General features: G+C 44.0%; 1 protein-coding gene across 11 annotated transcripts in view; it reads right to left on the bottom strand.

Annotated features, from left to right (window-relative positions):
• Positions 1-25919, bottom strand: part of WNK1 (WNK lysine deficient protein kinase 1) — a 195346-nt gene extending 169427 nt beyond the window's left edge. For 4 of the 11 annotated variants that reach the window (XM_053251637.1, XM_053251638.1, XM_053251640.1 and 1 more), the window contains exon 1: positions 21568-23361. In XM_053251637.1, the coding sequence (XP_053107612.1) occupies positions 21568-22365 (798 nt within the window). In that variant the 5' untranslated portion in view covers positions 22366-23361. Of the gene's footprint in view, positions 1-21567; positions 23367-25851 lie in introns of those variants that run through there. The other 7 variants (XM_053251646.1, XM_053251639.1, XM_053251641.1 and 4 more) reach the window with 7 other exon arrangements.
• Between the last annotated feature and the right edge of the window lie 1825 nt (positions 25920-27744).

Below are 27744 nucleotides of genomic sequence, written 5' to 3'. Positions count from 1 at the left end.
ACCAGAGAGAGTTTTGGAATCACAACACTCCCAAGTTACACATTTGTTCTTGCTGAGGGAGTATAACCCCATCCAGAACAGGCAGATCTAAACCATGTCTCGAATTCTGACTGACACACACACCAGTCAGTACCTAGTATTCTCTCTGTTTTGTTTCATCTGTGTGCAGAATGAGTTTTGCATGGTGTATGCATACTGCAGAGCGAGCCATTCTGGAAGGGCGGTATACAAATCAAATCAATCAATCAATCAATATGCATTCAACTTCAGTGTGTTATCCCTCATCTAGCCCATTACACCCTCCAGGCAGGCATTTAGGGACATTAGGCCATTACCTGATGAAAGTGATATGGAGAAATAGATTTGGGTGTCGTCAGCATATTGATAGCACCATGCACCAAATCTCTTGACGAGTTCTCCCAGAAAGTTCATGTAGATGTTAAAAAGCATTGGAGACAGTATGGAGCCTTGTGGAACTTCATACAGTAACTCCTGCTTGGCAGAGCAACAGTCTCCAAGAATCACATCTGGAATCTGCCAGAGAAGTAGTAACGGACCACTGTAAAACAGTTCCACCCAATCCCACCTCCCTCAGGAGGATACCATAGTCAATGGTATCAAAAGCTGCCAAGAGATCCAAATGAACCAGCAGAGTCACCCTCCTTCTGTCAATACCCAATTGGAGATCATCCATCAGGTCAACCAAGGCAGACTCAATCAAAAATATTTGTGCACTGTATGCTTTTTGTTCAAGGTTTTTTTTAACCGAATATAAATCAAATAGACTAGTTCAGAAAAGCTCATGCATAAACCAATCACTTATAACAGCTCTGCAGTCAAACAGAATGCATCTTCACTTTGCTTGGCTTCTACTATTATCACAAAATACCGTATTTTTTGGACCATAAGACGCACCTGACCATAAGACACACCCCCAGATTAGGGGCCGTATCGGCCCAAGATACTGCCGCCGTGGACGCTGCCCGCCCGCCCGGATTAGGGGCCGAATCGGCCCAAGCTACTGCCGCCGTGGCCGCCACCGCCGACCGCCCGCCCGCCTTCCCAGCAGCCCGAGTCCTCACCACCTTCAGGGACCCGCAATTGGAGAAGGAGAGAGGAGCTCGCAAACAGAGCTCCTCTCTCTGCAAAGCCTCAGCCCGAACTGGCGCTTTGGGCGCAAAGGACGCCTGGGAGTTCCGAAGAGCGTCGGAACTCCCAGGCGTCCTTTGCGCCCAAAGCGCCAGTTTGGGCCGAGGCTTTGCAGAGAGTGGAGCTCTGTTTGCGAGCTCCTCTCTCCTTCTCCAATTGCGGGTCCCTGAAGGTGGTGAGGACTCGGGCAGCTGGGAGGGCGGGAGGCGGCTGCGGCGGCAGCAGTAGCTTGGGCCGATTCGGCCCCTAATCCGGGTGGGCGGGCGGTGGCGGCGACCGCGGCGGCAGTAGCTTGGGCTGATTCGGCCCCTAATCTGGGCGGGCGGGCGACAGCATTCGGACCATAAGACGCACCCTCATTTCCCCCCCACTTTTTTGGGGGGTAAGTGCGTCTTATGGTCCGAAAAATACGGTACTTGCCACACCAGTTCTATGCAACACTTTCTATTCCTCTTCATTTTATAAAGCATTCTGAAGCTTAAGAAGCTGGAAGACAAGGCCTGTTTTACACACTGTAATGGGATACCCAGGGACTATGCAAAAACCAAGATGCATTGAAGGGAAATGCTCTTCCAAAGCAGTCCAACAGATCATTTTAGAATTCTGTGAATCCTTGCTTTCCTTTTTGAAAAAGGCCCATAGCCATCATAGTGAGAGTAGTAGAGAGATACTTAAGTAGTTATAGTGCAAACATGCATATAACTGACTATTACAAAAAGCTTCAAGGCATAATGTCTCCAAGTCTCATTACTTCTCAGAATTGTGAGAAGAGAATGAAGTCTTACAATGCTGATTGTTGAAGTCAGCAATATTAATCTTTTAAACCCACTGAAGTGCAGGTTTAAAAGTTCAACTAGTAGAAAGGAACATGTCATGCTCTACAAGATGTCAAAATTATTTCTTAGCCCAACACCACAGAGCGGTGTCAAAGGTCATTGTGCATGGTAAATCATATATATTTAAAATCTGCATTCAAGCTGAGATGCAGCACTGCCTGTTATACATTGAAGGAGACCCCTCTGTTCTGAACAACCCTGTATACTAAGTGAGAAAAGTCACACCCAAAATAAAAATCGGAGATGATATTTTCAAACTGCAGTTGCTATCAGAGATAGCTAACTCCTCATATCTGCTTTCTAGTGACCTAAGACTTTCTGCCAAATAAAGGCGTTTGACAGCAATGATGTACTAACAAAAGTTCTGGCAACAACAACAAATATTTATATACTGCTTTTCAACAAAAGTTTCCAAAGCAGTTTACATAGAGAATAAATAAATAAAGATGGATCCCTGTCCCCAAAGGGCTCCACATGAGCCTTTGGTACCATTTTATATTGGCCACATGATGTACCTTCAATTGGTAACTGCAACGTCAACAACTCCTTGTTGTCCCTTCTACTGATGCCCTTCAGTGAAGGGAAATGCTCTCCAAAAGCACATAGATTTAAGCCCAAACCTAGTCTAGCTGCATTTCCTCTCGTGAACTACCTCTAGAAAGTGTACAGCAAGTTAGTTTTAGCTATAGTTCAGGCCCCAGAGAACATACTTCACTTCACAAAACACAGTCACATGAAACATACTTATTTTGAAGGGGCCTACAGGCAGAATTAGTTTTACTACTAAGCTGGGGGAGAGGGGGGAGCATTTCTAGTGTTTCTCACTGCAGACTGTCAGCCAATTCAAGCAACATGCAAATGAGGTGCCAAATTAAGAAACTATGCCTCACACATCCTTAGCAACTTCTACAGTGTCAATTATTTAAATATACTATGTGAACTCAAAACCAACACTGTTCACCACACTGAGTAGGATGGTGATTTCCCCTCAAAGCTTGCTCTACACACCATCATGCTTTGCTCACCTAGAACTACAAAAGCACTGTTAAGAAATCTGCCACAGGAAGCTGCAAGATAGATGCAGAACCTGACTGAACGTGTTCTATCAAAATTAGTTTGTTTTTCCCTCCAGTTCAAGCATCAGCTGCACTGTTCCCTCTAAGGCGTGCACATGCTCACACATTTTCTGATGTCCGCTGAGTTAACTTTAGATCCTGCTCAGGTTGAATCAGGTAGGCCCCACTCTGAATGCACATGCGCACACATTGCTTTGATACCAGAACAAAACTCATTCCACACATAGATGGGGGAAAAATGAGAGAAAACTGATCAGCTGGGCACCAAATGAATTTCAAGCTTCCATAATTTTAAACACATCAGTTTGCCATGGCTCTTTACCAGAATAAATATGCATCCAAGACAAACCTAAGAGAGCATCTTATGTTTTTCTTTGAAGAGAAAGCTCAAATCACTGTTTTTTTCAAACCTGCATTTGTGGCCAATGGTACTGATGTGTGTCAATAATATGGCACAGTACTTCTTTCCAAACACAAACTAAACCCAGAGGCATCTCAATGCTGGGGTGAAGGAAGAGATGTGAAATAGTTTTACTGGACTGCATTATAACTATTTGCATTAATAAATTGACACTATTAAAATATCAAGAAGAGCAGTCAGTAAAGGACACTTAAGATGTTCAAAATGTAAAGTTTCACTACAAACTTGTTCAGAAGACCTAAACATTTAATCAAACCCTAAAAGCAAACACAGAAGCGATTAACAGATGCAGGTTACGTAAGTATATGCAAATGCTTAAATCCTTAAAATAATCAGACTGGACTGCAGCTTTTAATAGGAATATTTATGTGTTATAATTTGTGTGCCATCAGTCTTAGCAAGGATAAAGAGTCAGCAATGTTTTATTCTGGTAAAAATGCATTTGTACCAGGACCGTAAGCAGCTTGTGGTAAAACTCAGTGAAGCAAAATGATCACATGGGAAATACTCTAACAGAATGCAGGGGGAGTGAAACCTAGCACATGACAATTGACCAGGGAAGGGAGGGGGAGGAAAAAACATTAAAGGATGCTGCTAGTTAAATGACGGTTTTAAATGGTCAAGAATCAAGGCTGTATTGTCAGACTGCTATCTGAACAGTAACTGAAGGATTAATGTCTCATATGGTTTTCATCCAAATGAGCATGCTTCAGCACCTTTATTCTAAGCAAAAATGAAATCCTGGATACATTCTTGTGGCGGTATTATCGAAAGGCATATTTAGTCAACTTGGCAAGTAACTAGCTAATCCACAAGCACTGGCATAGTATGAGAACATGCTCTTTTGATGGTGTGAAATTATAGAACATGGTAGAATATCTTTTCAACAAATCCCATGACCTTCAATCAAGTGATTCCCCATTTGATTATGTGAATGTGTTCTAGGTCTGCAAACTGGGAGAACAGAAAGCTTGACCTTCTGCGAGCTTATACAAACTTATACCCCCAGAGCACCCCAACATTATTTCTCTACACTAAAAAGCCAAGTCCAATACATTTAAAGAAATACAGCTTTCAAAAATATTGATAAGGTACCCCCCCCCAAAAAAACCAAAACAAAAAACTGCTTTTCCTTCAAGTTCTAATGAAGACAACAGTCAGTATCTTCATTGGCCCTTTGGAGAATCTCTCAATCAAGTCTCAGTCTGCAAGGGATAGGCAAAATTATTCCAAGCATAAGGTTTAGGACACCCATCCTGAAAGAGACCAAGTGGTCAGGATAATTCAAAGTGAGCCAAAATTACTTGTCCAGTACCTGTTAGCTTCCCTCCCTTACCCTTTGGCCAAGTTCAAAGCTTATTCATTTTTCCCCTCTGCTCTTTGATAAACATTTTCCAAACTATAATGTTTTAGACATCAGAAAATCTTTGCAGACAACTTTTGTGCCAATACACCAATTGACTTAAAATTGTGCAGGAATCTAATGTTAAATCATGTTACAAGTCAAGATATTCTAGAAAAGGCAATTTTAATATTCCCCAACTAGTCTTACTAAAATGTAAAGTCTAGACTGCCTCCAAAATTGTCTGGTAGTAGAATAGGCTCTCAAGAGAGTACAAAATTTACACCACTGAGCAGAATTCACACACTCTGTTACTAACAGATTAAAGTCACCATGTAACAAAAATCTGCAATGGGAAACAGCAGCTGATTTACCCATCACTCTTTTGTATACCCAGTCGGAAAGCATACATTCTTTAAAGCTTCCCAAGGATAGACAAATCCACATTAAAGAATAATTTATCTTGCTGGAGTTAGAATGATTCAGATGAAGGAACTGGGAACCAACAGAAATGAAAGGTTTAGGATGGGGCCTTCATCTCTTAAAGACCTTTGACACCAACAGCTGTTAGATTCCAGACAGTTTCTAATTTTGCTTTGAGTTCAGGGGCAAAAAAAAGTAGGTCAGTCAAATGGTATAGCTCTTCCAAGCAACAGAGAAATACCTAATGGTACTCAAGCACAAAAGGTAACTGAACCTTCTCTTTTTAAGATGCTGATATGCATCAAATCTATAGTTAGATTTTGTTAAGCCTGCCTACAAAGACTCAAATGCAAAACTATTTCATACAAATCTCTAACAATCTAGCCAAAACTGAGGACCAGTTTTAGTACTAGAGATCAAGACAGAGTCATTTTGTTACAAGAGGCAACAAAATGGAAGTTCTGCAGCTAGTGTTTAGTCATGACAGCTGCTCTGGCTTTCGTAGAATTCTGAAGATCAAGGCAAAAGATTATGTAGATTCAAGGTAAGACACATGCTGCTCTGGACTTAATGGTCCTCAAAGAATGACCTTGCTGCTGCCCAAGCACCAACTTACATACCGCACAGTGCCCCAATGATCCAAGAGCAGGGCACCTGCACTCAGAGGCACTCTCACCCCTGGACTTTGGGGCTGAAGTCCAGGGCCTCCACAGCCACTAGGGGACCCCAAATCCTCTTTTGTTTATCCTGGGTGGTGTGGTCGCCCAGCAGAGCATTATGATGCTTAATTTTCAGGGGATGGGGGGCCTCCAAAGGCCTTTAGGCCCAGGCTCCAAAATAATCTGCCTGCACTGCTCCCATACATTTCTAAGCAGCATCCACACTGTTACCAAACTCACCGAACCTCCATGGAGACTAAACAATTGAATCAGCACTGAAACAATCTCTGTGCCACTAAAAACTATAGCAAAGATGTCACTTCGGCAATGATGCAATTCTTAGTTGCCACAAAGGTTCTGCAAGTTCGGTAACAGTGCAGACGCTGCTTAGAAATGCACAGAACCAGTGCAGGTTCCCCACTTCGGGACTGGCGGGGTATTGAACACTATGTAAGCCAGTGATTGAAATAGGACTGTGTCCAAGTCACCTTGCCTATTACTTTCCATTATCTAACGCCCCAACTATTAAGTGCCAAAGATTTACATCAACATCAGGCATTCAACGCATTAGTTTCACTGTTACTATCTAGAATGTACACTGAAAGAAGACTACTTACTGAATACAAGCACCAGCCTCAACTGTGAAACACTCTTAAAGCTATAAACCAGCTTTCCTATTTTAAGCTCTAGAACAAGGTTTCTTAACCTTGGGTCCTCAGATGATGTTGGACTACAAATCCAATCATCCCCAGCCACAAAGGCCATGTCAGGATGTTGGGAGTTGTAGTCCTACAACATCTGGAGACCCAAGTTTAACAATCCTGTTCTAGAAATCAGTGAAGCGCATATAGTACCTGATTCAATCTTATTTGGCCATTAATTAATTTTGTAGATTTAGGTAAGCCAAGATTTGCCTCACGCTCCCACATCTGTAACATGGGAATACCAGGCTATTTCATCAAAGTATTGTAAAGATGTGAACAACTTTAAGCAGTTAGGGAAAGGGTTCTAAAACACAGTCTTATGGTAGCTGCAAAATTGAAGCAAAGGGCTGTCATAAATTTAAATTGCAAGAAGGAGTCTAATAAGAACTCTAGTTCTGCAATATCTGTGCTTCATCATGGATGCACCATATTGTACTAGCTATGTTCATCTAAGTATACCACTTTTGTAATACTGCCTAACATGAATCAGTTTCGCTAGATACATCCTTTAAATATATCTGCAATGCACTCTACTTGGGGCTGCCCTTGAAGATGGTTTGGAAGCTTCAGCAGCTGGTCCATAATTCTGCTTGAAGGATGCTCATGAGCACTAGTCACTCCTCAAAGATCACACCTATCCTGTGGCAGTTTCAGTGACTGCCAGTTTGCTTCCAGGCCAGATTCAAAGTGCTGGGCTTGACCTTTAAACCCCTACACTGCTTGGTGCTGGGATGGATATGGAGATATATCCATCTATCTATATGGATATGGTGGTATACAAATGATAAATAATAAATACAAATATATGTCAGACTGCATTCACACATATGAATCTGCCAGTGCCCTTTGCTCATCATCTCACAGCCCTACCATTCACCAAGATTCAGTTGGCAGGGACAAGAGACAGGGCCATTTCGGCAGTGGACCCACAGCTTTGGAATATTTATTTATTTATTTATTTATAAACCGCCCATTCAGAGGCTCTGGGTGGTGTACAACAACTTTTAAAAACACATAAAAACCACAATTCAAACACAATGCTAAAAACAATATAAAAACAATTCAAAAAGGATTAAAACCATTTAAAACCAATTAAAATGTTTTTTTAAAAAACAACACTTTACAAGCCTTGGAAGGCCAGGCCAAACAAATAGATTTTTAGGGCTCTCTAAAAGGCCGACAGTGAGCCTAAACTGCAGATATCTGCCGGGAGTGCATTCCATAGACCAGGAGCAGCTACAGAAAAGGCCCGGTTCCAAGTCACCACCAGACGTACCAGTGGTAACTGGAGACCATATCGAAGGCGCCCTCTAAGGTAACCCGGACCCAAGCCGTTCAGAGCTTTAAAGGTAATAACTAGCACTTTGTATTTCGCCTGGAAACATATTGGCAGCCAGTACAGCTGTTTTAAGACAGGCATAATATGGTCTCTCCAGGTTACCCCAGAGACCAAGCTGGCTACAACATTTTTAACTAACTGAATTTTCTGAACTACGTACAAAGGCAGCCCCACATAGAGCGCATTGAAGTAGTCGAGCCTGGAGATTACCAGCTGATGCACCACTGTTTTGAGATCATTCTCTTCAAGGAATGGATGCAGCTGTCGAATCAGCCGAAGCTGATAGAAAGCGCTCCTGGCCATAGCCTCCACCTGAGATACCATGGTGAGGCCTGGATCCAAGAGCACTCCCATGCTGCATACCTGTTCTTTCTGGGAGAGTGTAACACCATCCAGCACAGGAAGATCTAACTCATCCCTTAAATTCTGATCCCCCACAATGAGCACCTCCATCTTGCAAGGATTCAGCTTCAATTTGTTATCTCTCATCCAGCCCATTACTGCCTGTAGGCAGGCATTTAGGGAGTGAATGCCATTTCCTGATGATGATGATGATGATGATGATGATGATGATGATGATGATGATAAAGATAAATAGATCTGGGTGTCATCAGCATACTGATAACACCCTGCACCAAATCTCCTGATGACCTCACACAGTGGTTTCATGTAAATATTAAAAAGCATTGGTGACAGAATGGAGCCCTGAGGGACTTCATATAATAGCTCCCATTTTAAAGAGGAACTGTAACCAAGCTCCACCATCTGGAATCTGCTTGAGAAATAGGAGCGGAACCACTGCAAAGCAATATCCCCAATTCCCCCAGGCAATCCAGAAGGATACCATGGTTGATGGTATCGAACGCCACCAAGAGATCCAAAAGAACCAACAGAGTTACACTCCCTCTGTTGATTCCCCGGTAAAGGTCATCCATCAGGCTGAGCAAGGCAGACTCAACCCCATATCCTGCTATAAAGCCAGTTTGAAATGGATCTAGATAATAGTTTCCTCCAAAACCGCCTGGAGCTGGTTAGCCACCACTCTTTCAATCACCTTGCCCAATCACGGGAGATTGATGGACGGCCTATAACTGTCCATCACTGAGGGATCTAGGGAAGGCTTCTTAAGAAGTGGTCTAATCATTGCCTCCTTCAAACAAGGAGGCATCCTACACTCCCTCAGCGATGAGTTAATGATATTAACTAAGCCATCCCCAACAATCTCTCTGCTAGATAAAAGCAGCCAAGTTGGGCATGGATCCAGAGAACAAGTGGCAGGCTGCACAGCCCCAAGCAGTCCACGTCATCAGGCATCACAGATGGAAACTAATTCAATCTAATACTGCAAGAGGGATTGCTGGACACCACCTTAATAGACTCTGCAGAAACAATGGAGTCCAAGTTGACTCAAATACAGGAGATTTTGTCCACAAAAGAACCCATTAAAAGCATCACAGCAGAACAAAATCCCCAGGGATTGATTTGAATTGGAAGGAGCGTGAACCAAACTCCTCACAGCCCGGGACAGCTCTGCCAGACGCGAACCCACAGAAGCAATGCGCGCAGACCAGAACTGTTTTTTTGCCGCACGCATCGCCTCAGCATAAACCTTCAAATGGGCTCTATGCTGTGTCCTGTCACATTCAAGCCAAGTTCTCCTCCACCTGTACTCCAGTTGCCTACCTTGCTGCTTCAGATCCCATAACTCCTCTGTATACCAAGGGGCTACTTTTAAAGCAGATCGGAAGGGATGCTTAGGAGTGATCGTGTCTACTGCCCTGGTGAGTTCCCTATTCCAGGTTCCCACCTGGGCATCAATAGAATCGCTGGCAGGACCAACATCAAAACCCTCCAAGGCTTTTTGGAATCCTACTGGATCCAACAGAATCAGGCAGACCATCTTAATAGGACCTCCACCCCTGAAGGGCTGGGTTGTGGTTGTGAAACCAACCTTAACCAGGTAGTGGTCCATCCATAACAACGGGGAAACCACAGGATCCCGCACCCATGGAACACCCCCCTGATCTGAACAAAAGACCAAATCAAGTGTGTGGCTGGCAACATGAGTTGGTTCTGAAACTAGTTGGGATAGGCCCATAGTTGTCATGGTGGCTACGAACTCCTGAGCCACACCAGACAAGTCAGCCTCACAATGGATATTGAATTCACCCAGAACCAAAAGTCTGGGTGACTCCAACACCAACTCCGAGACCAGCTCCGTCAGCTCAATTAGGGAGTCACAGTTGGTCAGCAGGGTGGACAGTACACCAAAAGAATCCCCAATTTATCCCTAGTTGCCAGCCTTAGAAAGACACACTCAATTTAAGTCAACTGTTGCACAGGGGCCCTGGTAAGGGAAATGATATCTTTATGGACCACAGCCACTCCACACATACACCCCTGCCCACATACCCTAGCCTGTTCCACAACAGAGTAGTCTGGTGGAAGAAGCTGGGCCCAAACTGGATCACTACCACACACACACACCCGCCATCTAGGAATCAGTTATACAAGTCAGGTCGGCTCTCTCATCCATGATCAAGTCATGGATTATTTCGGCCTTATTCTGAACCGACCTGGTAAAGGAGCAAGGCTAGGTTCTCTGGGAAGTTGGAACTGCTCCCCGAGGCCAGAGAGCTGACAAGCCAACCGGAAGTGGAAACAGTTAGTAAATTACTGGTTTTCCTTCCCCTGTAATGGCCAGCTGCTCTGCCAACGCCAATTCTTCTGTTCCCCACCACAACAGTAATAGCTGCCCCAGAGCCACTGGACACACACCCGGCATCATTCTGCCCAAGAGAACCCAAACACATGACAACAAAAGGCCTGGCACAACCCAATAAAAGGGAGAACTGACAACATACAACCCAGACCTCAAACCCCACCTTATAACCCCGCCCCCCATTTTTGTCTTAAAGAATGTTTTACTTTGTTTTTATTCTGTTGTAAACCGCCCAGAGAGGTAGGTTTTAGGCGGTATAAAAATGTTTTGATAAATAAGAATAAAATAAATAAATAACTCCCCCCCCCCAGACCCCAGTCCCACACCAAAGGCTGGCCCCCTTTGGCGGCCAGCTTAGCAGCCGCCTACAGGCAGTCCGCCGGCTATGCCTCTAGTGTGCCTCCCTCCAATATATGCTGCCAAGGACTCCAGAAATCTCTCCTCTCGCGAGAGATCTCTGGTCCTTGGGGACAGGTGGAACAAGTCAAGCACTCAGAGAAGGCACAGGTGGAATAGGGCAGCAATCAGGCTATCCCAAGCCAGTCTTTCAGAAGGGCTGGGGCTGCAAAAACAAACCTCCCCGGTCGAGACAGGAATGTGTAGGCGGGGTATTCTATTTTCCCAGAATAACTTTGCCATGCTCCCTCCCTTAGGGTTTTCAAAGAAGATCTCAAAACGAGACGCTTTTAAAATTTTATAATTATAAATTGGACTTTTTATTGGGTTTTTATTTTTAATTGGGTTTGTTTTAATTGATTTTATTATCTGCTGTATTTTGCTTTAAATTTTATATTACTTTTACTTTTGTGAGCCACTCTGAGCAGTATTGCATTGTAAGGGTGAGATATAAATATTTTAAATAAGTCACAAGGGCCTAAGCATTAGTTGCATTGCTATGTCGATAGAGGAAGAGAGCTGGTCTTGTGGTAACAAGCATGACTTATCCCCTTAGCTAAGCAGGGTCTGTCCTGGTTGCATATGAAAGGGAGACTAGAAGTGTGAGTACTGTAAGATATTCCTCTTAGGGGATGGAGCTACTCTGGTTAGAGCATCTAGGTTCCAAGTTCCTTCCCTGGCATCTCCAAGATAGGGCTGAGAGAGATTCCTGCCTGCAACCTTGGAGAAGCCGCAGCCAGTCTGTGTACTGTAGACAATACTGAACGAGATGGACCTATGGTCTGACTCTGTATATGGCAGCTTCCTATGATTATTGGATTGATTGATTGATTGATTGATTGATTGATTGTGTATACTGCCCTTCCAAAATGGCTCAGGGCAGTTTACAATTAAAACACACCACTAAAACAGTAAAGAGCTAAAACAAATTAAAAAACAATATAAAAATTAACAATTTAAAAACATTTTAAAACAATTAAACAATTACAGTGATTAAGAACCCCGAAATCGGGTTTTGAATTTTAAAATAAACCAAAAATTAAAACTCCCACAATTTAGGAAGCTGAGAAAGAAAGCTGATTAAGATGGCTATGCCTTTAGCATACCAACTATGATTCCAGATCCTATTAAAATCACCAGCTATCCATGAGGGAGAGAGAAATACAATTAAAGGAATATCCATCAGCTGACAGAGTAGATCAACTCATTACAACCACATGCAGAGCAATATGAACAGAAATACATGTGATATACTACCCAACCAAACTCTTAAAGTTTGAGACAAGCCTCCCCATAGAAGACATGGCTGTAACAGATACATTTGGTTCAACATGACTGAATAAGAATTCTTTCAGATTTTAGCCAGATCAAGCCTTTTCAGCCCTTTGAAAGGAAGTATTTGATATAGATAATTGCCTGCAAATTGTAGCTTACATTATACTTGCATTACTATAGAACTGACTTGTGTATAGAGCCACCTTAAGTGGCGCAGCGTGGAAATGCTTGACCAACAAGCAGAAGGTTGCCGGTTCGAATCCCCGCTGGTACTATATTGGGTAGCAGAGATATAGGAAGATGCTGAAAGGCATCATCTCATACTGCACAGGATGCGGTAACAGTAAACCCCTCCTGTATTCTACCAAAGAAAACCACAGAGCTCTGTGGGCACCAGGAGTCGGAATCGACTTGATGGCATACTTTACTGTCTATAGACCTGACTTGTATTAGATACCATGTGAAACTAAAATGTCTCTCACCTAGTGGCGACAATCTTGTAATCAAAGCTACAATGACCATGGTGTGTGTGTGTCTACTCTAGCACAAGGCATGTGTTAATGAGACCCCTAACTTGATTTATATGATAAGCAAACCAAGAAGCAAGGAGACTGCAAGCTAATCAGAAGCCAGTGCCAAAACCAGTCAGCAGGAGAAAAACAGACCTCCAAAATGGCACTCTCAACATTCTGACTCGGAACAAGCCTGTTCCGTTCTGAGCTTGAAAAAGGCCCTTCATTTAAAAGGCATTCTGTTTGGTGCCCAAAGCACCAGTTTTCGAGCTCGAAACTTTCTGCACACCCCTAGTCTTCCAGTAAGTGTTCTTTTTTAGTGTCCTTGGAAGTGTAAGGTAAGTGTGCTGTTGAGTTGGTGTTGACACCTGGAGTCCACAGAGCCCTGTGGTCTTTGGTAGAATATAGAAGGGGTTTACCATTGCCATCTCCCGCACAGTATAATATGATGCCTTTCAGCGTCTTCCTATTGCCGCTGCTGCCCAATGCAGGTGTTTCCCATTGCTAGTTTAGTGGCCCAACTAAAACTAGGCAAGGCACCTGGAGCGGACCCGATCCCTGCAGAGTTATTACAAGCAGATCTCAATTGGTGGGCCCCAGTTTTGGCAAAGCTCTTCTCCTATATTGATCAAGTAGGTTGTATACCGGAAGAATGGAATACAGCTGTTATTGTCCCTATTCATAAGAATGGTCAGCACTCCAATTCATCTATTTATTGCCCAATAAGTTGGTTGAGCATAGTTAGCAGAGTATATGCTAGACATCTTTGTAACAAGCTTATTGATTGTGCAGAGGAAGATAACATCCTTAGAGATAAACAGGCTGGCTTTCGAGCTGGTCGATCTACATTGGATCAGGCCCTGGTTCTAAGATACTTAGCAGAAAAGTATACCAACAATTCCTCCTCATATGTGGCATTTATTGATTTCAAAGCCGCTTTGGAGTCTATCCCTAGAGCTCGACTCTGGAGCAAATTGGCCAATACCTCCACAGACCCATGATTACTCTTCCTTATCCGTATGCTATACAAAAACACCTTACTGACAGTAAAGTGTAATAATGAAGACCACCTGTCTGAACCTGTTGCTACCCAGAAGGGGGTTAATCAAGGATGTATTCTAGCTCCCTTTCTGTTCTTTTTTTACATTAATTTCTTAATCCTCTAGACAACCCTGACCTCCATCAGCCTAAGCTATCTGGTAGACCTATCTCAATTTCACTTTATTCTGATACCATCAAGAACGGCCATACCATCAAGAACGCTAGTTGGTATGAGGAGAGTGCTATGAAAACTCACACAGTTCTGTAGAGATGGGTCGCTAATTATAAATACACAAAATACCAAGGTCAAGGTATTTGCCAGGAGACCAAAAGAACATAAATAGCAAATTAATGGGTGCAGGGTAGAGCAGGTTAAGACCTATAAGTACATAAGAACATAAGAAGAGCCCTGCTGGATCAGGCTCAAGGCCCATCTAGTCCAGCATCCTGTTTCACACAGTGGCCACCAGATGCCACTGGAAGCCACAGGCAGGAGTTGTGGGGGTGCCCTCTCTCCTGCCATTACTCCCCTGCAACTGGTACTCAGAGGCACCCTGCCCTTGAGGCTGGAGGTGGCCCACAGCCCTCTGACTAGTAGCCATTGATAGACCTCTCCTCCATGAAGTCATCCAAACCCCTCTTAAAGCCATCCAGGTTGTTGGCCGTCACCACATCCTGTGGCAGAGAGTTCCACAAGTGGATCACGCGTTGTGTGAAAAAGTACTTCCGTTTGTTGGTCCTAGACCTCCTGGCAATCAATTTCATGGCGTGACCCCTGGTTCTAGTGTTGTGTGAGAGGGAAAAGAATCTTTCTCTCTCCACTTTCTCCATGCCATGCATGATTTTATAGACCTCTATCATGTCTCCCCGCAGTCGTCTTTTTTCTAAACTAAAAAGCCCCAGGTGTTGTAGTCTTGCCTCATAAGAAAGGTGCTCTAGGCCCCTGATCATCTTGGTTGCCCTCTTCTGTACCTTCTCCAGTTCAACAATGTCCTTTTTAAGATGTGGTGACCAGAACTGTACGCAGTACTCCAAGTGTGGTCGCACCATAGTTTTGTATAAGGGCATTATAATGTTAGCTGTTTTATTTTCAATCCCCTTCCTAATGATCCCTAGCATGGAATTTGCCTTTTTCACAGCTGCTGCACATTGAATCGACACTTTCAACGAGCTGTCAACCACAACCCCAAGATTCCTTTCCTGGTCCGTCACCGACAGCTCAGATCCCATCAGCATATACTTGAAGTTGGGGTTTTTCGTTCCAATGTGCATCACTTTACACTTGCTAACATTGAACCGCATTTGCCATTTTGTCGCCCACTCCCCCAGTTTGGAGAGATCCTTTTGGAGCTGCTCACAATCCGTTTTGGATTTCACTACCCGGAAGAGTTTGGTATCATCTGCAAATTTGGCCACATCGCTGCTTACCCCTGCTTCTAGATCATTTATGAATAAATTACCCCTGCTTCTAGATCATTTATGAATAAATACCTGAGTCTAATTTTTCATGCAAAAGATTCATAGGTCCCACAATGTGAATACACGGCAGCAAGTGCGCAGAGGAGTGCACCTGTTGTTCTCAAATTCTTTCACACTAATGGGGGACACTATATTCCTGTGGCAATTAGGGTATATCAGGCTAAAATACTGGCACAAATGTTATACGGGGTCCAGATTTGTCCCACCTGTAATTTTAAGCCCTTAGAAGTGGTTCAATCTGGATTTCTTCATGCCATTTTCCAAGTCCCCAGATGTGCATCGAATGCTAGAAACAGGGTTGACCAGAGTTGAGGCACAGGCATGGCTTCCTACATTTAATTACTGGCTTAAATTATATGCCTTGGTTCCGAAAAGGTATAAATTATACACTCCCATGGTTCTGAAAGATGAGTTTCACTCAGCCTGGTGCAAGAGCCTCTGTGACAATTTGGGCAGATATGGCTTCTCGCCACAATATTTATTGGCTTTGGGTCATGAAGCTGCCAAAGAAATTATTAAACAGTGTGTGGCAGATATGTAAAGGGAATTGGATTTAAGTCTGGTTATCACCAGTAGTACTTTAGGTGGTTTTTCAAACTACCCCTGCGGAGCCAGCTGCATACCTCACCCACTTGACCACCTTAAATCAGAGGAGACATTAAACCAGCTGGTGCAATTTAATGCCTGGCCCTTCTGCCATTTTAAATGGCAGATTTGAGGGGATACTGCTAAGGAACCAGTTATGTCCATATAGTTCGGGTGATATTGAGTCCGTCTTACATGACTTACACTGTGCCTGTTATAGGGGCATTTGTAATATCTGGTTTGAACCATTTTTAAAAAATAGGCCGGGTCAATCAGAAGAGTATTACATCTATCTTTTGGCAGATCAACATGCAGTTGTCACAGCAGGGACAGCAAGATTCTGTGCAGCAGCCTGTAAACTGAGACAGGAACAACAACTGAGCAGTTGTAACTGAGATTTTTGTATAACCTGATGTTTTGTTACCTAGTTTTACTGTTTTGATTTTGTTTTGTTTTATGATGATTTATATGTTGGTGTGTATGTTGACTGGTCATTGGCCGTAATAAATTATTACAGGTGTTTCCCATAGTCTGGGAAACATACTGGCAGGGATTTGAACCAGCAACCTCTGGCTAGCTAGTCAAGTCATTTCCCCACTGCGCCATTAAGTGGCTTGCTCCTTGGAAGTGTACAGACAGCCAAACAGAAATCCATTAATTTCATAATTATTCCCCTTATCTCCAGGATTATGTACAAAAGGAATTTGGTCTGCCTAACTAGGAGTTTTGGATTGTGCTTGTGTGTATAACACTATTTGATACATACTGGTTTGCAGTTAGTATGCACTTTTTAAGGAAATGACTGAATTAAAAATAGACAACAATTTTAAACCAATAATGTGTCTTTTTCCCTGCTGAGGAATTAAAAGTTGCTGGAGCCTGTTTCCAGCTACCTGTCAGGACTGTAGCTGGTGCAAATGAGTTTCCAACAAAAGTATTGATTACATAATAGCAGGACATTAAGAATAAGCCTAGACTTGCAACCAATTACTAGCCTGATCACCAGAAGCAAGATTTTTTTTTTAATTCCCCATGAGTTAAAGATGAGAAGAAAGAACACAGCTCAGTGCCCAAAGTATATATTCACCACCTTCTGAAGACAGCTGTAGGAGAAACATCAAAATAGGTTATGGACACTGCATGCAGGGCAATCTCTTTCTTGACTTTTCAGGAATGAACTCTGTGGCTAGAACGAAGGAAGTCATGTCCACAGCTTGCTTAACACATTATATTTAAACACAGGGACACCAGCACAAAGCCCATGCCAAAGTAAAGTTGTGCAACTATTAGCACTGCAGAAATATGATAACTGACTGGGGAATAAAAGAATATAGCCAAGTGAGAGGTGGGAAAGAGAGTGTGCACAGAACAGTGGAGCAGGAGCCATGCAAGACATACCAATGGAATATGGTTTGGAAAATGAATATAGGAAGATTCTTAGGCAAACAGAGTAAGGGTAGGCAGCTAACCCTGCAATTTTATTTGCAAGTCTGAAAAAGACTGGTTAGAAAAGTCAGTAAAAAGAGTAGATATAAATTCTTGCTACAGCTAGGAATTTTTACAGTCTTAAGATATGGGGTACATTTTCTCTTGATCAGAGATTTCCATAGAAGAACATTCTATATAGTTCTCACATGTGTATATGTAATTTTGATACCCAAAGGTAAACTTGGCTCTTCTAGACAGATTGATGAATGCCACTGTTGCTAACAAAATATAGTTTAGCAAGCCCCTTTATATACAGTTATGATGTTCCTTAATATCAAAAGCCAAATATATCACTAGTAGCTAGAATATTAATGCTTTTCAGCACATAAAGATTTCCCAGGTAAGGGATGTTATTTTTCCTCAAATATGTATTAGAACTCCATGGTTTGGTCTGGATCACTAGCACATCTAAGAACAGATATAACAGTTTACAAAGAAGCTTGAAACAAATTGCATATACATTTTAATACTGATACAGAAAGTTCATTTTCTGTTTATTCTCAGAAGCTAGGGATGTGTGCTGCCCCAGCAGGAAGCTCCATGGGGCAGTGGAGAGCAGGTAAGGACCTCCTCTCCTTTTTCTTAAAGTTCCCAGTCCACCTGCCCGAAAAGTGCTTGAACCACAGTTCATGCACATCCCTAGTTTACACTACACAAAGACTTCTTGATAACGAAAGTCTCTACAGCAATCTAGTGTTGGAGGATTTCTCACTACAATAAGCTAATTGCCTCACAAATGTACTTTCAGCACCTATGAATTAATAATCTAATTCTATATTCCAACCCAGAACTGACTCAATGAAAAGAAGGGAGGGACTTAAATTCACATGCCACACCCAATACTTTAGTTACATGAATGAATAATCAATTGCAAATCTAACTTCATCTTGACCTACAGAGTTAAGTTTAGTATAGAAGACAAAACAAGGACTTCTATTAACCATACTATATGAGCTAAGAAAGCAGTTAAGAATTCATTCTGAAACACCAGTTGTTAGATCAGCAAAGAATTAAGCACTATTTCCTCCTCAAAAAAGTAATGACATGCTAGTCACTGCTAGACAGACCAGCATCTTTGATATCAGAAGGGAATACGGTAGTTTTCTTTTACATTCCTAAACAAGTCTTATGCTATACATTTTAATAACCCATTCCATCATAAGGCAAGCTTATTACCCTATTGATGATTTTTATTTTTCCATATGCATGAACTTTAAGAAGTCATCCTAGTTTCCTCATAGCAGTTTTTGGCATGCACCAAAGACAACAGAACAAGAATCCAAACAGTGGAAGATGATTCACACCATTGGAAACAAAGCATTTTGAAGCAGAGCATGCTGATACTATCTCCCACCCTTGAACAAGGATTCCACTGCAAACTCTGTTGCCTTCAGAATACTGAAGTCCTCTATTCTTCCAAACATTTATACCTTTCTATAAAGAAAATATTGAAACCGGGAATTTAATGCATGTTTCTTGGATGACTTCTGATCACTAATAATGGGTATTAAAGAAATACACTTGCCTATACAGCCTTTCCAAACAGAACTGTCAAATCAGAGAACTCTATTCATATTAAACTCTATGCAAGAAACATTCTCTTCACACAGTATATAAGAAATACTAATACACTGATTCAGGGGGACATTATGGCAAAACTTCACAATAATATTATAGTCCTACAACCTTCTGAAAGCATTGTTTCTTGGAAACCCTTCAGTCACCTGGTTTAAATGTAGAGTTGAGCAGGCAGCATAAGGTTATAAATCCAATATATCAAGGATGTCTCAGGCATACCACTCTACTGAACTATATGTTGAGCTTCCTGTGAACTAAAATAATGTATCTTTAGACTTTTCTATCTAGTCACACCTCATTACCTCTTTTGCCAAAAATTTAAGTTTTTATATTTAAAGAGCTGAAAGAATCCAGAACACTGAAAGAACTTAATTTAATATCTTCATGTCGAACTTTTTCTACTTCCAACAACTTACCAAGCACTGTTCCCTCTAAGGCGTGCATACATGCGCGCGCTCACATATTTTTGGATATCCACCAAGTTCATTTTAGATCCCACTCAGGTTGAATCAGGAAGGCCCCACTCTGAATGCACATGTGCACATACTGCCACCCAGAACAAAACTCATTCCGCACAGATGAAAAAAAAATTAGAGAGACCACTGTTACCAAGGTTCTGCTGTATGTCACCATAACAAGCAAATGTCCATGCATGCAGAACTGCAAACACTAGATTTAGGGACATTTAAAAGTTATTTGAATTATTCAGTGTAGTGAGACTCCTGAATCAGTTAACACTTGTCTCTAATGTGCTGTTTCAACTCACATGTTCAACAATTTTTAAGTTTACACCTACCTTCTTAAGTGAAAATAGGAAATGGTAATGCCCACAAAGTAACAAGGATGTGGCATTCAATTCCTTTCAGTTTGTAAATTTCATCCAAGGGCAAGGAGAGAGAGTACATGTTTCCTATCAATACATATCACTAAAGCAATCATTACTGAATCCAATCTACCTTGAAGATTCAGTAACTTCTCACCTAGAACCCAGACTTTTTACATATTACATTCAAATACCAAGTTAAGCTAATTTCACATTGAGCTTCTCAATGTATTGAAGAGCAAGAACATCCTGGCATAATTTCAAGGCATAATGGAGGTTCCAGGGCATCTGTCAATTTGCACACTTGATTCCTGCTTCAAAGGGCATTTCCCCCTCATCCTAATAAAACTTCAGTTTTGACTGAGGTCAAAGCAATTTCAGATAACACTCAAACTATTCCTAGAATCCAGAAGAATCTTAAACTGGTACTGTCAGAGCCTCTACTTCAAGCAGATTGTTCACTTTAACCAACTGCTTATGACAAACTCAGGACTCATCTACACTACATGTTTACTAAAAGTCAGTGCTGATTTAAAGATTTAACCAAACAGCTGACTTGCAGCATCCAACATCAAGAAATCAGTCATTTAACACAAAATATCTACAAATAGGAACACCCATATTTTATCATGGTTGCTGAAAGAGGGGCCAATCAATCAGCCAGTGGCTTTCTTTTCCCCTGCTGCATTTGGTCCTTTCTACTTGCCAGAAAAGGCAGACAGCATTTCTACTAAGCCTAGCTATCACACAGTTCAAGTTCCTTGGTTGTTCATGTGAGCAGGACAAGTCACCATGAATTGTTGCATGCATGCAAGTGAATTTTTTAGAGCATGAAGGAGAATATGCTTCTCTGAATAGGCAGTTGATGTGCTTTGAAGAACAATTGTCCCATGCACATTCACTGGAAATGCATCGTCCCCTTCATGCTTCACTTTTTACCACAGCAAGCTATTAGCATAGTTGGGCTGCTGAGAGTGAGTGAAAGGAAAACCCTAGCATATCTATTCATAGGTTAACTACTGTATTAATGTTTTATTTATCCTGGGATACACACACTAGAAAAGATACTTTAAGCTGTAAATATGACAACCAAGCAAAGGAGTAAGTGAAGACAAAATTAAGTTTTTGCACCAGATTAAGCAACATGCTGCTAAATTGTGGCCTTCCCAAATCCACAGAAAATATTTGGCAAGATGGCATAAAATGGCATAATATCCTGGAGTCTGATCTTTGCATTCTGTATGCCCCATATTTGTATGATGAGTTTTCTTAGCATTCTATTACCACATAATGCCATATATTACTATCAAATCTCTAGCCAGTGCATAGAATTATTTTATTTGTACCACCTATAGGCTGGAACTCAATAACATGAAAGAACACAGTTACTAAAACCTATACCCCATTTCTAGTTTATATTCTTCCATTTAGACATTACTTTGAATAGAAGTAGCTGAATCTAGTTCTAAGACATATTTTTAAAAATGTAAAATGTTGCTAATAGACTATTTAAAAGTAACCAGGATCATAGTCATCCATGAATGGCACATGAAGATTCAGCCCTTCCCTTGATTGATTGATTGATTGATTGATTGATTAAGTGCTGTCAAGTTTGTGCGACTCTGAGCAACCACAAAGCCCTTCACTAGGGACTATCAACTTGGCAGTAGGGGAGTTCCTGCCCTAATACCCAAAAGGCAAGCTGGCATCTTCTATTACCTGCAGCTCACACCAAGCAACCTCCACTGTAGTCTCAGTGTCTAGTCCCTTGTAGACAGTCTTGAAGGAGCCTCTGCCAATCTCAATGTCAAACTTAAGGAAGCGACCATCTGGGGAGAAAGCCACGGCCTTGGTCTCCAGCTCCTCAATATCTTCCTGCTGCCGGCTCCGCTCTTCTTGCAGATCCCGGGCAGAAGCGGCAAGGCTTCCCGCTGTACTAGTCGGAGGCACTGCGGTCGCCTCCAATCCTTCCTCTTTGGACAGCAGCGGGGCAACGTCCTTTGCGACCAGAGGCTCTTGACCAGGCTGCCCCTCTGAGGGTGGAGGCAGAGGTGGCTGCTGCTGCTGCAAAAGCAACGTGGGAGCCTGACTGGCGGTGACAGAGGCACATGCAGCCTGGATGACAGACTCGGGAGGCGAGCCCAGCACCGGCGGGATGCTCCCTCGGGAGGCTGCCACAGGGGGAGGCGCTGCGGACTGCAGCCGCGGAAGCTCCAAGGCGGTCGCGTTGGAGTCGCAAATGACGCTCCGGCGGAAAAAGCGATGCTCGGTGGCCGCCGCGCCGCGACTGTCCTTGTCCATGGTGTGGCGGCGCCGGCGATAGTCTTCGCTGCGGGCCCCGCCACCTTCCGAGCCTTCGGGGTCCGCGCAGGCGGCGGCGGCGGCAGCGGCTACCCCCAGCTTCTCGCCCACGGAGCTGTCCGAGCTGGAGCCGTTCTTGGGCAGCGGTGGCGGCGGCGCCAGGAAGCGGGGGCTCGCGGTGGCCGCCGCGCCGTTCTCCGAAGTGCCCCCCGACATGGTGCGGACCAGCAGGGAGGAGAAGGCGCGGGAGTGACGGCGGCAGCAGCACCAACAGCAGCAGCAGTTGCTCCTCCTGCAGCAGCTGACCGAGGAGAAGGCGGAGGAGGAGGAGGTCAATGCGCGGCGGGGAACGCGCCGAAGAGCTGCGGCGGCGGCTGCGACGGCGGCGGGTGCTGCAGAGGAGGCTCCCCGAGGCTCCTCACAGCGAGGAGGAGAGGCAGCGGCGGCGAAGGCTGCTGCGGGCGTCGAGCGGGCTGGGGCGCTGGCCGGGTGGCTCCCCGGTCAGTGTCCGCATCCATCCTGCTGCAACGGGGGGCCGAGCAGCGGGGCCGACATGGAGCAGCAGCGGAGATGAGAGAGGAGGAGATGGGGGCGGGGAGGAGGCCGAGGTGGCGATGCTGGGGTCGAGGAGAGCCTCGGGCAGGCGCCGGGCCGGTGGGGTGGGGTGCGAGGCGCCTGGGGCAGGCCCTTCCCTGACGGGGCCGCGCGCGCGCGCGCGCTCGCTCGCTCTCCTTGCCTCAGTCACTCAGTCCGTCCGTCAGCCGCTCGCTCAGGGCCCGGGCGCGCCCTCGCCGCCGCGACCACAACCACACTCGACGGCGAATCCCTTTCCTTCGTTCTTCGCCTCACACGAAGCGGGAACTCCCGCCGCCGCCGCCCCGCCTCCTCCTCTCTCCCTCGTTCTTCCTCCGAGGAGGAAGAGGCCGTCCCCCCGCCTCACGCTCCGAGAGAACGAGTGGCTTGAGAGGCGGGTCGGGAGAAAAAATGATGAATAAAAGGTGCCGGGCCTGCCCTCTCCGTCTCCTGCCTCCCGCGCCTGAGGAGAGTGGAGGATGGGCCGCGTCCTGCCACCTCTCCCAGCCCGGGGGGAACTGGCCGCACTAAATGGCGACTACATCCGAAACCGACACTCTCTCTCAGTCAGACACTCACAGAGCGAGCGAGCGAGCGAGCGACAGCCGAGGAGACCACGCCCCCCTTTTTCCGTCCGCACTCCACCGCGCCTGCGTCAACGCTGCTCCGCCTTTCCTACTCTCTGGGAGATGTAGTTCTGGGCCAGAACCTCTGGCCTTTCGCTACGCGTCTCTCCGAAGCCCTCAGCGAGGGTGTAGCCTACAGATCCCATGATACCCTAAAAAAGGCGGGGAAGTGAAGCGAACGAATTGAAGGGAATGATGGGTGTTGTAGTTTTCCTTTCACGGACGAATTAGATTTATTTATTTATTTATTTATTTATTTATTTGGTGCTACGCTTCACTATGCCTTATGAGATTGCGTAGCAAGTAGAAGGCTCGAAGATGACGGGGAGGGTGGGGGGAAGAGGAAGCCATTATCTATGGATTAATTCTGGGGGAGTAATCCCTTCCCGTCATGCTTTTCTCCTTTACGATTGCCTTGCAGTAGAAACTAAACTTTAAAAGAAAATAAAAAAGTGTGTCTTCATTCCACCCCTCTCTGCACAGCGGGTGCTGAGTAAGAAGTTAGTTTAAAGGCTCTTGTATCATGCAATATTTTTCTTTGTCCTTTTTTACTTTATTGCGGACCAAGCGTTTTAGTTTGAAAAGCAAAATCCCAAAACAGTCCAAATGTTGGGTTTTTGTTTTTTTTCATTTAAAGAAATAAAGAAAAGAAACTAATCGAAAGTAAGCCTCACTGTGTCCAATGACATTTACTCTCTCAGGAAAATATGTTTCCAACGGCATCCTTTACAAATACATTTTAGCTAACGTCAAATGCCCATTGCGCTGAGAATCTGATCCTGAAGCACAGAAACTTCATAGATCGGCTTAGAAACTGCTCCCAAGCATAGGACTCCAGCTGAAGAAGCCCATTTATTGAGGCGTATGCCACGCTCGTGGCTACCCAGGACGTTTGTTCACGGTAGCAGTTCTTACTATCCTGTGGCCTGTTTTTGCAACTTCATATGTTGCTGCCTGGAAACAATGAGTACAATTTACATCCTGTTAAAGTCCCTGCCAAATGCCTCATCAGTTTTAGCAGTTGTGGGTTGCACCCAGTATCTGCAAGGATTCTTAAGTGAAGGATTTGCAGAGGGGAGTCGTGCTAATCTTTTGCAGCAAAAATAACTACAAGTCTTGTAACTGGGAAATCTTTAATGTACCACAAAGCTCTTTGTCATGTTTAAATGAAGGCAAAATGGACAACTTGTGTGAAGCCAAAATACTATGTTAGGAAAAGAATTAAACAAACTTGGAAGAATAGAAGGAGATAAATCAGCTTGAAAGAGTCTCTGATACTATCCACAGACCAGAGTATACCTAAATATAGTTGCTGAAACTCTATAGCTTGTTAAAAATCCAAGGAACTTATATAATTGACTTAGGGAAAGCCATTATAATTTACAAGCTGACAGACGGTAGTGTTGAGTCAACAGGAGGATGCAATCCTTTCCCCATTCAGACTTTCAGCTGGCTCTTTATTTTTCCATCTAATCAATTGCAAGAACAAACTTCTTGTTGGCTTGCTCACATGTTCCACTGGCACTGCTCACATTAATTTACTCCTGTACGCAAAGAAGCAGCCCCTACAGTGTGTAAATCAACTCCAGGGCAACTCTTATACTTCTCAAGAGCCATTTCACCCTGACAAAAGAATCTACATGAATCCCACCTGTCGATTATTTCAAGGTCCCTGCATATGTGACAGGAAGCCATGAGCAGTAGCTTCTCTCAGTTGCATGTCCATACAGTGAAACTGTTGGAGCTAGGACCCTGGCGGCAGCAGCTCTCAACTGCAATGTCTCATAGTGACCAGTGGGGGGGTTAGGATCATGGATAAAAGTGCAGGATTCCTCCCCTCTTTATTCTTTCAGTGTTAGTCTCCATTTTGTCTCTCCAGATATGGCTGTTTGTTTTGGTCTCTCTCTTCAGCCATGGGTTACAGCTGAAATTAAGCTGCAGGCTTTTTCACATTTGTCTGTAACCTTTCCTTTAAATAAATCCTTGTAGTTCTTCAATATTAGAGAACTGTCTCAAGACCTTTTGCTTTGTTACTTTCGCACCAAACTAGTTTTGCTGTGCTGTTTGGGGACTGAACTGCCATTCTTCCCCTACAGAAACAGGCAATTGTGTCATCAAACCAAACTTTCAGGCTGTGATGTTTCTGGTTAATCCTTCCTTGATCCAGGCCAGCTCTTGAATGGTGCTTTAGCTACTTTTTAGGAGGCAGGGCTGACAAGGAGCAAGAGCATAGAAAGCAGTCTGCACTTGCCTTTCTGTAAATAATATCTATTTCACTAAACTGTTAATATTGTTTCTACGCCACTGCCTGGTCCTTGTGTGCCACAACTATTTTCCCTCTGAATAATACACTGGCAACAAGACTGGCTAAGAACCCCTCTTAAACAAACAAAACAAACTCTTCTCAACAACAGAAAACAAAAGAGAGAGAAAAGGCCTACAGGACACAGAGAGGATGAAAGGCAAGCAAGGGACAGAAACAAAGACCCACAATTTTACTAACCAGGTATGTTTGTCTTTCAATCTTCTGGACTTTTCTTCATAGAGATCTCATACTGTGTAGCACAAGCCTTCTGTAGTAGCCTGCTTTCGAGTACAGCAGCCATCTTATCTACTGGCCACATTCAGACATAGAGGCGGGTCTCATGATCAAGGAGACCCACCTTGGGAGGATTAGCGGGGAGAGTGGGCTTAGCCCACTCTCCCCACACACGAGCAGTCAGTCTGCTCCGGGCAGCCAAACTGGCCGCCCACACGACTGCCAGCTCTGTTATGGAGCCTGCGGGGGCTGGGGGGATTAGGGCTGCGTGGCCCTGCATGAGTGTGCAGGGCATGCTGGAGAGACCCCGAACCGGGAGGCTGCTTTTGAGTCTCCCAGTTGGGGGTCTACTTGTGAGTTGCCACAGCGCGGAGCCACACCATGGCAACACACAATTAGAAAATCCAGGTTTGTGGAGCGCTCGCAGGGCAGGGCTACTTAAGCCTCCGCTAGCCTGATTTTCTCCCATCGTGTGAATAGCCTCATAGTGTGGAACTAGAGTTTCACAAAGCAAAGGTTAAATTTTGAAACCAAGGATCATCCTGCAGACGATTGTCCAACTGTGGTTCCACTATCTGAGGTTTCAGGGCAGAGTTTCCCCTCCCTCCTGTTGGTCCTCTGAGGGTGGTGGCCAGTGAGGTGCATAGTGATGGCATCATCAGACTGTGGATATGCTGTCATTGCATAAGCAAATCACTCACCATTGGCCAGGTGTGATCACTGTCTTCGTAAGTTTCTGTCATTTCTCAGCGCCTGGCTGCAAGAGGACATTTTAATCCTTTCCTAGCACATCTTTTCTTGCAAACACCGTGAGAAACCCAACACAGATTCTTCCATTGCATTCATTTGTACTTACCAAAATTCAGTTTTGGTAGGTAAACTTGACCCACAGTTGGGTTGCAAAAATGCAATTTCACTCTTTTGGACATGCAGTAATACGAACCTCAGCCACTTGTAACTCTGGTTTTGTGTGATGTCCAAATGTGGTCACTGTATAGTCTCTTAGCTCTGCCTAAAGGACTGGAGTGGCAGTCATTTTGTGTGCTTCTTTTATTCAGTGGCACAGCATACTTTCCCAACAGTGACTGGTTTCTCTTCCAGTTTTATGAACTACTTATTTTGTTGTTTTCAGTATTTTTCCTGCTTTTCCTGAATTTGCTGTTCATGACCCCCACTCTACATTGGGGCCCAGATGAGACCAGTGGCTTGAAAGACTGGAAAATCTGTTTCTTGTGATTAAGAAAAATGACTCAACCACTAAGCGGGCAATGCTGTTACATTTTGCCAGCAGTGAAGATTTCCAAAACATTACCTGATACTGGAGATAATTATGCTTATGAAAAAGCAAAGCTAGCACTCACCAAGTATTTTATGCCCTGAAGAAACATAGATTTTGAACTCATACATCTATATTGTTTGTTCTGCAGCCCCCAATTACTTCTGACCATAAGCGTCTGCCTCATTGCTATGCTTCACAGAAAGACACAAAGTTTGTGTTTTAATTGATACAAGTGCAACTACAAATGTGATGGCCCAGTGTGAGTATGATGTACTTCCTCAGAAACTGCTGCTGTTGCCCTCAACCATTAAAGTGTACCCTTATGCAACTCCAACTCTGTTTCCTCTGTGCAGCTTGTTCCAGGCACATTTACCTTCCAGGACACGTCTTTTACATGTCCCATGTATGTTGCACCTAGTGGTGATACCTTGATCACCTATGACACAGCTGATACATTAGGACTAATCACAATGCTCCAGACTATGCTCCCTGATCCACTTCCTTTAAACCTCCACCCATATGAGCACATGTTCCAAGGCATCGTAAAGCTGAAAAGGAAGCAAGTGAAACTTCACATT

Source organism: Hemicordylus capensis, chromosome 5 (assembly GCF_027244095.1).
Source record: "Hemicordylus capensis ecotype Gifberg chromosome 5, rHemCap1.1.pri, whole genome shotgun sequence".
NCBI lineage: Eukaryota > Metazoa > Chordata > Lepidosauria > Squamata > Cordylidae > Hemicordylus > Hemicordylus capensis.
Note: the sequence above shows the minus strand (reverse complement) of the source record. Positions and strands in the feature narration are given on the sequence as shown.